The sequence below is a fragment of the Carettochelys insculpta genome, chromosome 1 (genome assembly GCF_033958435.1).
Source record: "Carettochelys insculpta isolate YL-2023 chromosome 1, ASM3395843v1, whole genome shotgun sequence".
Classification (NCBI taxonomy): domain Eukaryota; kingdom Metazoa; phylum Chordata; order Testudines; family Carettochelyidae; genus Carettochelys; species Carettochelys insculpta.
In genome coordinates this window covers 10,715,145-10,730,624 of record NC_134137.1, presented here as the reverse complement: position 1 = coordinate 10,730,624, position 15,480 = coordinate 10,715,145, and the positions used below count along the sequence as shown (strand labels likewise).

At 49.5% G+C, this 15,480-nt stretch overlaps 1 protein-coding gene across 1 annotated transcript; it reads right to left on the bottom strand.

The window, feature by feature from the left end:
• Window positions 1-6,173: 6,173 nt before the first annotated feature.
• Window positions 6,174-7,124, bottom strand: LOC142003412 (olfactory receptor 51G1-like). The gene has a single exon (XM_074980361.1). The coding sequence runs from the start codon at window positions 7,122-7,124 to the stop codon at window positions 6,174-6,176; it is 951 nt and encodes a 316-aa protein (XP_074836462.1).
• Window positions 7,125-15,480: the final 8,356 nt, after the last annotated feature.

Here is a 15,480-nt window from a genome sequence, read left to right as displayed (position 1 = left end):
GAGAAATTGGAGGATTGGGCCAAAAGAAATCTAGTGAGATTCAACAAGGACAAGTGCAGAGTCCTGTACTTGGGAAGGAAGAATCCCAAGCACTGCTACAGGGTGGGGACCGACTGGCTAAGCAGCAGTGCAACAGAAAAGGACCTGGGGATTACAGTGGATCAGAGGCTGGATATGAGTCAACAGTGGCTACGTCTACACGTGAAGCCTACATCAAAGTAGCCTATTTCAATGTGGCGACATTGAAATAGGCTATTTCGATGAATAACGTCTACACGTCCTCCAGGGCTGGCAACGTCGATGTTCAACATCGACGTTGCGCAGCACCACATCAAAATAGGCGCAGCGAGGGAACGTCTACACGCCACAGTAGCACACATTGAAATAAGGGTGCCAGGCACAGCTGCAGACAGGGTCACAGGGCGGACTCAACAGCCAGCCGCTCCCTTAAAGGGCCCCTCCCAGACACACTTGCACTAAACAGCACAAGATACACAGAGCCAACAACGAGTTGCAGACCCTGTGCATGCAGCATGAATCCCCCACTGCAGCAGCAGCAGCCAGAAGCCCTGGGCTAAGGGCTGCTGCACACGGTGACCATAGAGACCCGCACGGGCTGGAGAGACAGCGTCTCTCAACCCCCCAGCTGATGGCTGCCATGGAGGACCCCACAATTTCGAAGTTGCGGGACGCGGATCGTCTACACGGTCCCTACTTCGACGTTGAACGTCGAAGTAGGGCGCTATTCCAATCCCCTCATGAGGTTAGCGACTTCGACGTCTCGCCACCTAACGTCGAAGTTAACTTCGAAATAGCGCCCGATGCGTGTAGCGACAACGGGCGCTATTTCGAAGTTAGTGCCGCTACTTCGAAGTAGCATGCACGTGTAAACACAGCTAGTGTGTCCTGGTAGCCAAGTAGGCTACTGGTATATTGGGGTGCACTAGCAGATCTAGAGAAGTTATTATTCTTCTCTACTTGGTCCTGGTCAAGCCACATCTGGAGTATTGCGCGCAGTACTGCTCCAGCCCTCCTTATTGTATAAAGAAAGGAAGTGGATGCATTGGAGACGGTCCAGCAGAGAGCAACAAAAATGATTAGGAGGCCAGAGCACATGGTCTGTGAGGAGAGCCTGAGGGATTTGACCTTATTTAGTTTGCAGAAGAGAAAAGTGAGGGGCGATTTGATAGAAGCCTTCAGCTTCCTGACCAGGAGCTCTAAAGAGGATGGAGAGGTTACTCTCATTAGTGACTGAGGGCAGAACAAGATGAAGTGGTCTTAGGTTACTGTGGGGGAGGCATAGGTTAGATATTAGGAAAGAAAAAACAAAATATTGAATTTAGGAGGGTGGTGAAGCACTGGAACGCGTTACCTAGAGAGGCGGGAGAATCTCCATCCCCAGAGGTTTTTAAGTCCCGGCTTGACAAATTCCTGGCTGGGATGACTTAGTGGGGGTTGATCCTGCTTGAAGCAGGGGCTGGACTAGATGACCTCCTGAGGTCCCTTCTGGACTGCAGATTCTATGATTGTCGGGTGACTGGGATAAAAATGGACAAAATCACCAGGGGACCTTTTCTTAATTGCGATTCATGACCTGTTCTTTGGACACTATCTGTGCAGGGCAAGGTTGTCATCAGTGACTCGACATCTGGGAGGCCCTAACTGAGACAGGTTCAAAGGAGTTAATTTTCCGAGAGCAGGTGCTGAGCATGTTTAAGTATCCGGCCTCACTAAGGACGAGCAATGGTACGGGTTCAGAATGGGTGCCTGTCTTTCAGAGCAGCCAGGGCCCTTAGAATTATGTTTCTAATTTGAATGCTCCCGCCAAAAGCTGCAGCAATCAAGGACACCAGGGAGAACCTCATGCAAGCTCTGGGATGTCCAGGGGTTTTGCAAAGCGAGGAGGGCGCCACGCAGCCGCTCGATCGCAGCTGGCAGAAGCAACACATTCTCTTGCCAACAGTGTCCTTGAGCTTTTAATTATAGACCCAGGATCATGCTAAGCGTCTGACTCACCAGAATGAAACAAGGAAGAAGAGTTCCTTTCCCATCCAAGAATAGCCACCCCCAGCTCCTGCCTGCCTGCCTGCCAGCCAGCAGCCCCTATGATTTGTCAGGCAGGACGGCATATATTATGCCTTCTGGAAAGCCCCACTGGGAGTACAGCTGTCTCAGATGGCTTCTAAGCAGAAACAAACACTGGAGGCAAATATTGGCCAACCACTTGCTATTAACTCTTCTTTCTCCTGACTCCTGGGGCTGTTCTCAGACTGATATGAATGGGCACAACTATCCACCTGGCCTGACATCTATATGACCTGGCCTATTTGTGACAGGCTTGCTAATACTTCTGCTCCATCAGGCAGGCAAAGGGTTAATTCCCTGCTTCCCCCTGACTATCTCCCACCCTGAGGTAGGTGGTAGAAGGCTGCCAGTCTCCAGAGGGCCCTCGACTGAGCATTGGAGGCCCGGGGATTAGGAGGCAGTCCCTGTCATACAGCTGCGTGTGGCTGAGTGAGTAGGAGAGGCAGGGGCTGGTAACCAGGATTCACCCTAATTTTTTCCATCCCTGTGCGGTATAATTTTTGTTAAGTTCACCAGTGCATGTGGGGATGTGCACCCCCCCCACCATAGGCACTTCACCCTAAGAGAGACACTACTCCATGGTAGAGCCCTAGCACAGCCGCACACGTTCAAACCCTTGTGCCATCACCAACCTTCTCTGTGACCTCGGGTACATGCAGGTTGCAGTCTGAGCTGTGATTGTAGCATGGGTAGAGGAAAGATTTTTTCCCATCATCGGTACCCCCTCTACACTAGGGCTTAGGCATAATTGCAGTGCCCAGAGTGAGAATTTTTGCACAGCCCTGAGTGCCCTACCTAGGCTGTGCTAGTTATGAAGGCCTGATTGTGATTAGGCTCAAGACTGTGTTTGGCACAGCCAGCATGAGGAGGTAGAAATAAGCCCCAGAGAAGCAGACTTGAGGAACGTCCCTTTCCCAAAGCAGTGACCGATGGAGCCTGATGCTGGGGTTGGAGAGTATCAGATTCATTGCTGTGAGCTGCAGGTGCTGAGCACCTTTGAATGGTGAGCACCTAGGCCTGGGCTCTGCTTCCAGCCCTACACATGGGGTCCTGGCTGCAGGACTCACACCCAGAGCTCTGCTCCTAGCTCCACACATGGGATCCTGACTGCAGGACACACACCCGGGGCTCTGCTCCCAGCCCCACACATGGGGTCCTGACTGCAGGACTCGCACCTGGGGCTCTGCTCCCAGCCCCACACATAGGGTCCTGTCTGCAGGACTCACACCCACGGCTCTGCTCCCAGCCCCACACATGGGGTCCTGGCTGCAGCACTCGCACCTGGGGCTCTTCTCCTAGCCCCACACATGGGGTCCTGGCTGCAGGACTCGCACTCGGGGCTCTGCTCCCAGCCCTGCACTTTTTACCTTGCACCCCCCTCACCCTGTCCATAACACTGCCCCTCCCACAAGCTGGAGCCAGGACCTGGCCATGGCTGGGGGATGAGGACAGGGATTAGGGGGTTGGGACCACAGCTGCAGGCGGGAGCAGAGCCCTGGATATGGTCCTACAGCCAGGACACCAAGCATGGGGCCAGAGGCAGAGCCACAGGGGTGGGGCCAGGGGCAGCTGGGCTCCCACTCAAAACTGGAGGGAGCCCCCACGTTCCGCATGCCCCTAGATCCTACGCCTGGGAGCGGAACGTGGGGCCGGCTCAGAGGACCCCACCGCCTGTTTCCAGCCATGTGCGGTAGTGCTGCTGCTGTAGCACTGCCATACACCTCCCCCTCCCCCACATGCCCCCATTGTCCTGTGCTCCCGCCCACAGCTGCATTGTCTGAGTACAAACGCGCCAAGATGGAGACTCCTGAGGGCAGAAGTTGTCCTTCAGTGCAGAGGCCTGATCCGGTCCCTCTTGCGCGGAGTCTGTTCTCTTGTGGAGTAACCTGCCCAGACACGCTCAGCTCAGCGCTGGCTGTGCAACCTGATCCTGAGACATCTTGGGCACACCTGGTTCCCACTCAGGCCTCTTTGGGAGGCCCTGGAGTTGCCAGTTAATTCTCAGATAAAGACAGTTTGCAGTGGGAGACCTAAAACAGACTTCGTTCCGGGTCCAAGTTCAGAGACCCTTTTACAGACAGACCCCCATCCTACTCTGTGAGCAGCCCCGTTGACCTCACTGGGCCCATTCGTAGAAGAAGGTACCACCACCTTCCATCTTCTCGGGTTCATGGAGGATTTCCCCCTACCAGTCCTTCCTGGCTTTATCCCAGACACTGTGGGGAATGGTGCATGAGCTAAGAATCACCAGACTGAGTTGTCCTGAAATCCCCTTTCGGAGCTGCGAGGGCTCAGTATTAAACAGGAAAAGGCCCATGAGAAGCAAAACTGCTTCTGATTCAGTTTTGGCTTCTTCCTGTTTCCAGGGAAGGCTGTGTTGACTTTCCCACTGACTTCTGTGCAACAGGATCAAGGGTTTAATCCCATTATGGCCTGTTTACTGGGGTGGGTTGAAGAAGGTCATTCTCCACATGGCAAAGAAGGCAAACCCTGTTAAGGTCGCTGAGTGGGCCACTAATTCCTGGATTTGCAGCTTCAGGGAATATTTATGTTGCCTTCTGACATGGCCCATCTGGAATCCTTTGCCTGCTCGGGTGAGCTTGCTCTTAAAACGAAGCATGAAATCACCCAGGGTGAATGATGAAAGCTGACATCCAGAGATGTTGAACTCTTACCGTTAATTTAGAACCCAGCCAGTTGTGGTACTTCATGTGTTTCTTTCCAGTGCTGCCTTCTTTTGCACAAGCCAGCCTTGAGTTTCCTCTGCCACTGGGAGGCCGTCTGTCACCCTTTTCTTTTTCCTAGCATGGTGACAAGTATCAGAGGGGTAGCCGTGTTAGTCTGTATCTGCAAAAACAACGAGAAGTCCTGTGGCACCTTATAGACAAACAGAATTTTTGGAGTGGGCAAAAGCCCATTTATGAAAGCTTATGCTCCCAAAAACCTGTTTAGCTATAAGGCGCCACAGGACTTCTAGTGGTTTTTTTGGTTTTCTCTGGAGCTCCTCGCTTTTTTCTACTCACTAATGACGAATTTCATTTTGTGCCCTCTGCCAACTTAATTAAAAATTGCCAGTGATGGAGAATCCACCAAGACCCTTAGTAAAGTACGTTAGTAGTTAATTACTGTGAGTGTTAAAAGTGTGCCCCTTGTTAGCAGTCTGAATACTAATACTAGTTCTGACGCAGAGGCAAGTTCTGCCTTAGCAGAGCCCCAGCTCTTACAAGCTTATAGAAGAGTGATGTCATTATCCCTCAGAACCACTTTAAATAAGGAAATCTCCTTTATTGTAAGTCCAACTTTGGAAAACACATATCGATTAGGTTCAATGCAGACCAGCCGACAGAACAATAAGCAAACCAAGCCAGTGAGAGGCATTGAAAGAGACAGTAGAGTCCAAAACACTGCTTTGTAGAGCACCTTTGAAGTAGATGGTGCTTCACAGACACAAAATAAAGACCTGGGCTGAACTTTCTGAAGATGCTTGGTGACTTTTGGGTGCCTAACCTGAGACACCTTAAAGGGGCCTGATTTTCAGAGTGCCAGGCATCGCTTCCCAAAAAAATCTGGCCCCTTTGAGTACCACCAGTTCAGGCCCACGAACTGGAGCACCGAGAACCCCTAAGCACGTCTGAAAATCTTGCCCATAACCCCTCCCCTTACGCGCTTACAGCCTATGTTAAAAATGACATGGCATGAGGCAGGAAGAGACGTCATAAGGCAAAGGACTAGGGGAGGATTACACAGATTTATTAGGTTACCGGCTTTTTCTGAGTCTGTGTTTTAGTGGCTCCCATTCCATAGCCCGACGACCCTTTTAAAAATAACTTCAGCTCATATTTTGCAAATTCATCCTCACAGGTGGATTCCACAATTCTAGTGGACCCTGGTGCTCAGGACCTTACGTTTGACGAAGCTTGCGGGGGACTAGGAGTTTTTATAAGAGGAAAAGGAAGAACATTTAGTGGGGATACAACATCCAAGTGGAATTGCTGTTTTCATCTTCTGGCCAAGCCTAGGACCCCTTTGAGTTAACACAACAGAGCAATTTGAATTTATTTTCCAGGAAACAAGCTGGTGAAAGTCTGTCAGATTGGATTGTTTTTCCTCCACAGTGTTCTAAGCATGGCTTTGCGGATCTGTTTGGTTTTGACGCTGTATATGATCGGATTTAAGACCGGGGGCACATTGAGGTAGATATAGGCCACCACAGTGTTAACCATGGGGGGAATATTGTTAGCATAGCGATGGATAATGGACAGTCCAATCATTGGGATGAAGAAGATTAGGACAGCACAGATATGGGAGACACACGTGTTCAAAGCCGGGAGACATTTTTCCTGGTTTGTGAGGCCGACCACCGTCTTAATGATCAGAATATAAGACAGCACAATGAACAGGAAATCCACACCTGCTGTAGCAAGAATGACTACTAAGCCATAGAGGGTGTTGACCATTATATCCTCACATGCCAGCTTTATGATATCAGGGTGAAAGCAAAAGGAGTGGGAAAGCGCATTGCTCTCACAGTAGGTCAGTCTCTTGAGGAGAAAGGGTAACGGCAAAAGGGAGACCACAGCTCTTGAAACAATCGCCAGCCCTATTTTTATGATGGTGGACTTAGTCAAGATGGACGAATACCTCAGAGGGTTGGAGATAGCGACGTAACGATCGAAGGCCATGGCCAGGAGCACGGAGGATTCCATCACTGACAGTATATGGATAAAATACATCTGGGTGAGACAGGCATCAAAGTCAATTTTTCTGATATTAAACCAAAAGATGCCCAGCGTGGTAGGAAGGGTGCACAGAGCCAGGCCCAGGTCAGTGATGGCCAGCATGGAAAGCAAATAGTACATAGGCTTATGAAGACTTTGGTTCTTCTTGATGATGATCAGGATCAGGCAGTTCCCTGAGAAAGCGATAACATAGAAGGCGCAGAAAGGGATGGAGATCCAGGGATGATCAGCTTCCAGCCCCGGAAAGCCCATCAGGACCAAGGTGGATGGTTGATAGAAGGAGATGTTGACAAGGGACATGGTGTGATGGGGAATCTCCACCCTGACTCTGTTGTCAGATGGCCTAGAGTTAAAAACAAAAGAGCAACAATGCCCCATATCATACACCATATACAACCATAGAACAGCAAACACCCATCTGATTACCTGCTCAGTGGTACATACGACCACATAACTACCAAAGTCCTCACTAGGACTAGACCCTGCACTGACCCTACAATCAAGTGACAACAAAAACTGCACCTAATTAGACTGCACTACAGGGGATACAGCCATTAAACAACAACCAAACGCTCATGTGTAGATACTCTGTCATATATGGCTGATGCCTCTTTAAAGAATTTCTTAGGCACCAGGGAATCTCTACAGAGATTATCACTCAAATTGCAGTTATGTTGGCCAAGCAGGTCCAAGTGGGTGTCACAGACACAGAAGGCTAGGAAGAAGGTGAAAGTTAAGGTCTGAGTCATTGCTGTTACACCAATTTTGCAGCCACTTTAGTGTCAAAAATGACATAGCAGAGTGGAGATTCTTTGCCTCCTTTTTACCTTCAGCTCTGCATTTGTCCTCACCCATTTCATCAGACCAGGACAGCTGAGCTTGTATCCACAGCTACTGACCTACAGCCAGCCCAAGCTGGTTTCTGTGTCCCACTTCTAGCAGAGAGAGGTTGAAGCCCAGGAAGAGATAAACACAGGAGAAAAAGTTCTCAAAGAGCACCTGTGATTTTGGGGCCCGAAGCCGTAAGCTTCTCTCGTGGTGCCTGTCTTAGGCTCACTTGGGGCTTTACAGACATTAGGGTGAAATTCAAAAGGTCACCAGGGACTGAAGTCATGTTTGGAGGTGCATGAGGCACAGAGTTAGAGCTGACCTGCAGCTTTGGGTGGAATGTCAGCCACCGATGCCTCCATCCCTAGGGCCAGAGACGGAGACCATCATATTCAAATGTGACAGATCACAGCCAGGCCTGTGGCACCTTAGGGACTAACAGATTTATTAGGTCATGAGCTTTCATGGGTGTCTTAGGTGATGGGGGGAGACAAACAGAAGCCAGGGTTTATGTAGTGGGGAAGGGTGGAGAAGAAAAGCATTAAAAAGAAGAGTTGCCTGTCATTAGTAGGACCCGTTGATGAAGCAAATCAAGTAGGATGTGTCCCATTCCTGTTGCTTCAACTGGTTCTACTACAGTCTGAACCTCTCTGATCTGGAACAATCTTGTCTGGCAACATCTGCAATCTGACTTGATTTTAGTTAGCCAGACAACCACTTACCCTGGATATGGCCAAGTTTCCTGTGGTCCCATAAAGTTTGTTTCCAGCCACCAGTCCTGGCTCTCAGTGTTCTGTGCTGTTATTTAGCTGTAATTTACCCCTAAATGTTTTCCAAGAGCCCAGCAAACAGTGGAAGTGTTGGCAATGCTGCTAGACAATATTGACCTACTGTGGTCTGGGAAATTCTGTTTTCCAGCACTGGTCAGGTCCTAAGGGTGCTGGATTAGAGGTTCAACTGTAGTGACAGGTAACCTCTTCCTCACCCTCTTCCTCTCTTCCTCCTGTCCCAGCTATATAAACCTGGGATTCCATTTGTCTACTCCAATCATCTGAAGAAATGGAACTTACCCTTGAAAGCTCATGACCTAATAAATTTGTTAGTTTCTAGGGTCCTACAGGACTACTTGTAATTTGTGAAGCTACAGACTAACACTTCTACCCTTCTGAGACTATTCAAATGTGGACATCTAAATCCACATGCACAGAGGTGCTGAGCAGTGCGGCAAACCCATAGCCGTGGGCTGCAGAAGCCTAATGGTGGGCTGGTACACTGTAAGCTGGGGGAGTGGATTCCTGTTTTCAGCACAGAAAGCATCTGAAACGCATTAAGAGCTGGCTTGTAGCAGCAGGCTAATTAGACACTTGTGGCCTCAGTTCTGACAGGATAAGACACAGTGAAGGTCACTGTGAGCCTTGGAGGGATGCCAAAAGGCCACCGGGAAGCCTGGGACCCTGAGTGACCGGTGCTCCACCACAGAGCTCATCTATTCCTTCTGCTGTTAATGGGAGCTATACGTGCTCAGCACCTCTGACGATCAGGCTGCTTGGTTCAGTACGCGTCTCTGGTCATGTAGCAATGAGCAGGTACCAGAGAATAACCGCCAGAGAATACGTTTCTTTTGAAAGCTCTATAGGAATCTACCCAGCTGCGCTGCCAGACCATGGGCGCTTCTTCTGCCACACGTTAGCTGACGTCTAATGCAATTAGGAAGGAAACTGTCCTTGGGAACAGATTACTTAGGGTACCTTCCTCAGAACCACCTGGTACTGAATACTAAGTCATTGCATCTCTTGGTGCCTCTGTTTCCTCCCCCATCTGTTGTTTGCTCTACTTACACTGTAAGCTCTGGGGGGCAGAGCCTGTAGAATACCTAGACCACTGGGGCCTTGATCCTTGATTGGTGACGACCAGGTGCTGGCATAGCTACCACTGCCAAGAATACTAACCTGCCCAGAGTACAGCTTCTTCCCGGTGTCCTTCCTCCTAGAGGCAGGGTACTAGGCTAGATGGACTGGGAGTCTAATCCACTTTGGATCATTCCCTATATAAGGGTAACCACTTTCTCGTCCACAAATACCACCTTGCCTGAGGAGGGAGGGAGTCTGTAATAATTCACAGGAAGGGAAAGACTGTCTGCTGTGTGGGCTGGGCCATCCAGGCATATTTTGGCCGTGGTATGGCCATGTGTAACTGCCAAAAACCAGACTCAAACCTGGGAATTCTGACACTTAGTTCAGGAGCCTCTACGGCTTGAGCTAAAAGCCAACTGGTGCTCAGCTAAGGCTGTTGAGGAAGCTTGTTCTTTCTCTTTGTAAGTGGTCTAAGTAGCACTGCATGGGACAGTGAATCACGCTCAGTAGGTGTGTGGATAACATATGCACTAGCTGAGCCGTCTCTTATCTTGTGCTGCATCTGAGCCCCGGGCAGCTAACCCAGACCTGCCTGTCGATTAGCCACAGCAGATGGAACAGGGGGCTCTGCCCTTTAGCTTTAACTCGGCAGCTCTGCTGACATTTCTCTTTGACTCTGCTTTGAGTAAGAACGCTTCCCCCAGGGTGGCCTTTGCAAGGGACTCGAGTGCACTTCACAGCCCTACAGAGCGGGCAGAGAGCTGCCTCCAGCCATGGGAGAATTGGTCATGCGCTGCGTTCATTGCCGGCCACATCATGTGAAAGTAGCATGGACACAGCACGCTAATGAAGGAGCTGGGATGGTGAGAGAAGTGATGGACAATAGCCTGAAGGGGCCAACATTAAGAGTCTGTTCCTTCCCTTGGCACTGTGGAGCTCACAAGGGGTGAGGGCTAACTGGATCCTCAGACAACAAGCAGTCCTGCGACCCTTTTGGACGTGTCTACAAAGCAAAATTATTTTGGAATAATGGCTGCTATTCGAAATAACTTCGTGAGCATCTGCACAGCAAAACGGCAATGTGGAAATAATTTCCAAACAGCAGACGACTTATTTCAATTTCTGTAAACCTCAGTCCACAAGGAATAGCACCTATTCCAAAATAGGTATTTTAGAATAGGGTCTGCAGAGACAGGGAAAAGGGGCTATTTTGAAATAAGGGGCTTTGGGCTATGTCTACACAGCAGCGTTATTTCAGAATACCTGAATGCCGTTTCAACGCACATTTTGTGTGTAGTCATGCAATTTTGAAATGGGCTATTCCAGAAAATCTCTTCCAGAATAGCTTATTCTGAAATAACACTGCTGTGTGGCCAAAGTCTTAGGCTATGGCTACATTCTGGCTGCCATTCTGGGATCATTTGTATCCCGAAACAGCAACGCTGTGGCTAAACACCGAGCTCAAAATAGCAGCACTATTTCAAGCACAGTATTCCATTTCCACTACCCCTTGTCATGAGTGGGTAACGGGAACCGCAAAATAGCCCCTTATTTTGAACTTCGGTGCCATTTGGATGGCATCAAGCTCAAAATAAGGAACTCAAAATAATTTTCAGAATTTGCATTGCGCAAATTGCATAGGTTATTTCAAGTTACGGCTACGCTGTAGCTGAAGCCTTAGAGACTAACAAATTTATTAGGTCATGAGCTTTTGTGGGTAAAACTCACCTCCGCAGATGAATGCTATTTCGAGTGGGATGTTCAGTCACAGAGTTGCTATTTCAGGATACAAACATATCCCAAAATAGCAACTACACTTTACCCATTGCCTAAGGTGACACAGGACTGCTCGTTATCTGGGAAGCTGCAGATTAACACCGTGACCCCTCTAGATCCTGTGAGGCTGAGACAGAAGCCACAGAACTGTTAACCGCCTGTCAAGAGCAGAGCCTTCCACAAGCTGTACCAGAGGTTCATAACGCCCATCTGGTGCCATGCTCCTCCGCTGGGCCAAGTCCCCAGTGAGGATGCACAAGCTGCAAATCTGGCTTTGGGATCTGACTGCTGCCTAGGAACACACATCTAATTTCTCAACCAAGCAACTGTTTGTCAGAGCTGCTGGGAACCTTCTGTGCTATTTCAGAGACATGATTCCTAGCCATAAAGCCTCTCTGTACACTATACCCCCGACCCCATCAGCTATACGCTGAATTTACATTTATGAACGACCAAGCCAATGGTAAACCAGGCTACTCACCAGGCTCATGCAGCCGTGGGAGCTCACAAGCGGCCTTTGTTTGCGTTCCAAAGCAGCACAACCCAACTCCAGACAGAAGGAAGGATTCACATCAGTCTCCCAGCATAGGGCAGATGATATATAGAACACACCCTGAAAAGGATCCAGCCAGGGTTACATAGCCAGTTGTGCATCCCAGAGGAGCCTGAGCTTTTGGAGTGTAAACACTGTGATATGTTTGCAGGAAAATAGTGATCTTTTCTATTTATGAGGCTTTCTCAGTGGAGCGGCTTTTCCTCTGATGGTTTATGGAGCAATGTGTTTATACTTCACCCTGATTTATGGCTGACAAAGCAGTGGACTGGGATACAAATAACTTCTGTTGTGAGAATGAGCCTGTAATTAGAAGAGCAATAAATTGTGTGGGAAAGATGGGTCACATGCTATCAAGGGAATTAGAGAGGTGAAATAGCACCAGCCCACAAAAAAAACCGTAAAATAGTCCGTAATACACAATCAAACCAGAAAAAAATGTGCCAGAGGCAGAAAAAGCATTGTTAGCTATTGAATTGTACAGTCCTATGACATATCTGAGTGCCTCAAATTCATAAATTTATCTTTGCAACCTCTGCATAAGATAAGGGAACTGCTATTGTCCCATTGTACAGATGGGAAAACTGAGGCATGGAGCAATAAGGGGAATTGTCCAAGTTCACACATGGCACCTACGGAAGAGCAGGTAATTGAATTGAGCTGCTCTATGGCCTAGGGTGATTTGTTAACTACAAGAACACCCTTCTAGTTAAATGCACCACAGACTAGTGACACACATGGCTCTGGTGACTTGTGTTCCTGCTGACATTAGCCTCATTTCAGTTCTGCACCAGTTAGAGGAAATGGCCTAGACATAACCTCTATTTTCTGCACATCCCATGTCAGCTTTGCACACAGGGAGAGGACTTCTCTCCAGTCACTACTCACTTGTAACAGCCGTGGCCCATGTGGTAACTCCTGCCTATTCCATCTCCTCATGGTCCTGCAACCCAAAATCCACATGAGACAGTCATGTCCTGGGTCAAACGTCTTGTCTGAGGGGTTCTCTTAGGGGTGTCCCCCAGATCTTAGCTGGCTCCATAGGTCTGTTCATAGACCTGCCATTGGAACCCCTCTCTGGCCCATTTGGAGTCTGACAGCTTTCCCTTTTCGGCTTCTCTCCCTTCATTTTGACTCATGCGTCAAGCAAGTGCTCCTCATTTCTCTGTTAGCATTTAGCTTCTGCACAGGGGTTGTGATGGGAGGGACAGGACCCAATTATGTGTCTGTGTATGTGATGGGGTTCTGGGGTCCCCAAGCTCTGCACCCCGTCCGCAGGCAGGAGTGACTCTCACTCAGCAGGAGAAGAGAGGGTTTATTAGCCAACAGGGCACAGCAAGGTACAGAGGAGTCAGTACAGCCGGCAGAGACAGCCAGTCCAATCCATGTTGGGGAGAGGAGGCCCTGAGGGGCTCTTGGAGCCGGGGCCTTGCCCCCTCCTCTGTCTCTCTATCTCCCAGCCCAGACTCACTGCTTTCCAACTCCCAGTTCCAATTCAAACCCCTCAGGCTCCACCTCCTCCTTTGTCGACAGTCCAGAGGTATCACCTGGTCACCTAGGTTACCCTCAGCAGGAGCCCCACATCCTCTGTGAGCCACACACCTATCCCCCCTCTACATCACACGGTGTATATGTGCATCAAGCCATTCAAGCTGCAGAGTCAAAAATACAGAGTAGAAATGGACATGTAGGTCAGAGCTGGTAGCATCAGCCCAGCAGGGCCAGGGGCCAGATGCAGGTATGGGGTCCGCTGGAGCTGTGGGGGCAAGGGAGGGGGCCCCCACTTAGTCCAGCAAATTCCCTGGTTCAGGAGCTGTCAGGTCCCAAGGGTGCAGGATGAAGGAGGTGCTACCTCTATTATGTTTTTTATTGTGGCAAGACCTAGAGGGATTCCCTGATATTTTGGTCCTGCTCTGCAGGGTGCTGCACGTGTAGAAGTCAGACACAGCAGCCGTTTGGGAGAGAAACTAGAAGTACAGAGAGGGGTTGTGACTTGCCCTCAGCCACTGAGTAGCAGAGCCAGGGCAGAACCTGGGTGTCTCAAGCCCCGGTTCTGTGATAGCGTGTCTGCTACCAGCATGGCTCACACCAGGGCAGATCTGCAGTAATGCCGCCAACAGGAGTGGTGTTATACAGTGTAAACCCAGTGACAAGTGGGAGAAGACTCAGACCCTGGCTTTATACAGGGGTGTCTTCAAGGCACCTCCCTGTCCTGCTCTGCAGACTTGTGCTTGTGCTTCATTTTGCAAATAGATGTGCAGCCATCTGAGTCCGATGACTTTCCTCTGAGCTGGGTCAGGTGCACGTACCACGCACACGCAGTGAGCTCAGTGTTGTCATATTGGAGCACTTTTCTTCCGTACAATTATTCTTCCTATGATTTTGCTTGATCCCGTTTCCCAGGGATGGACGTGCTGCCGAGAGTAACACAAGTCTGTGGACAATCCATCAGCTTGCTTTCCGTTGAGACAAAAGCCACTTTCCCATAGCGCCGAGCGAGGCAGCTTGGCAAATGAACAGAAGGGAAGTCTATTTTCCGGCAACGTTTCCTCCAGCCATTCATATTCATCTTGCACCTTGGGGGGTTAGCTAGTGATCTGTGATCTCAGTGAAGGCAAACTGACAATTCACCAGGCCCATAGGCAAGGGAAGGGGGGATGGCTCCATGCTCCTGGAAGGGGCGGGGCCTAAGCTGGAAGGGGTGGGGATGGGGCAGCCAGTGCTCAGTGCTATCCAGAACATGTTGCTCCCCCAGTGCCATCCAGACAGCTCCCCGCAGGACACTGCAGTGCACCACAAAGGATTTTGATGGCAATTTTAAGGGCCCAGGGGTAAAGCTGCCATCACCACTACTGCAGCAGCAGAGGCCTGGGCCCCTTTGAATTACCAGGCTCTGAGGGATTTGCCCCTTTAACATCCGTGTCCACTGGCCTGCATGTGTGTGAAGAGCGACCATGTGGAATGAGGGAGCGGGGCACAGGGATCTCCTCTCATGGGAAAATGTTTGAAGACACCTGTGCAGTCAAGCACTGGGCTCTTGGAAGGCAGCAGATGAGCTCCAGGGATAAAGAACCCCGAGCCATTCCGCAAAACTCCCAGAGGCACAACAGTTTTCCGTGTCAAATCAGCATTTCTCATGGAACAGCATATTGCCCAAAACTTTGGGCCTAGCTTTATTAGAAAGCAGCCACATTAAACCCCACTTGGGAAATTTAACCAAGAGGAAATCTCACTCACAATGAGAGTAACAAAACATCACTGCGCATTTAAGGGTCGGTCTATACAGCAACGTCATTTCAAGTAACAGTCATTCTTTCAAAATAGCTTTGCTGGCATCCACACACCACAAGTGCCATTCTGAAAGAATTTCGAAATAGCAGATGGGGTATTTCAAAAGAGGTGAACCTCATTGTACGTGGAACGGTGCCTGTATCAAAATAGGTATTTCAAAGTAGGGGCTATATAGGTAGGGAATAGAGCCTCTTTCGAAATAAACCATAGTGCATCCAATGGCTCTGTCTTGAAATATGCTCTATGTGTGTGGCTGCTGTATTTTGAACTAGCTCAGGACTATTTCGAAATGCATTTTATGCGCAGCAGCATTACTTTGAAATGAGCCATTTTGGAAGATCTCCTCAGGAACTGC

Coding starts and splice junctions, on each gene's coding strand:
- LOC142003412 (XM_074980361.1), bottom strand. CDS start 7,124: ATGTCCCTTGTCAACATCTCCTTCTATCAACCATCCACCTTGGTCCTG.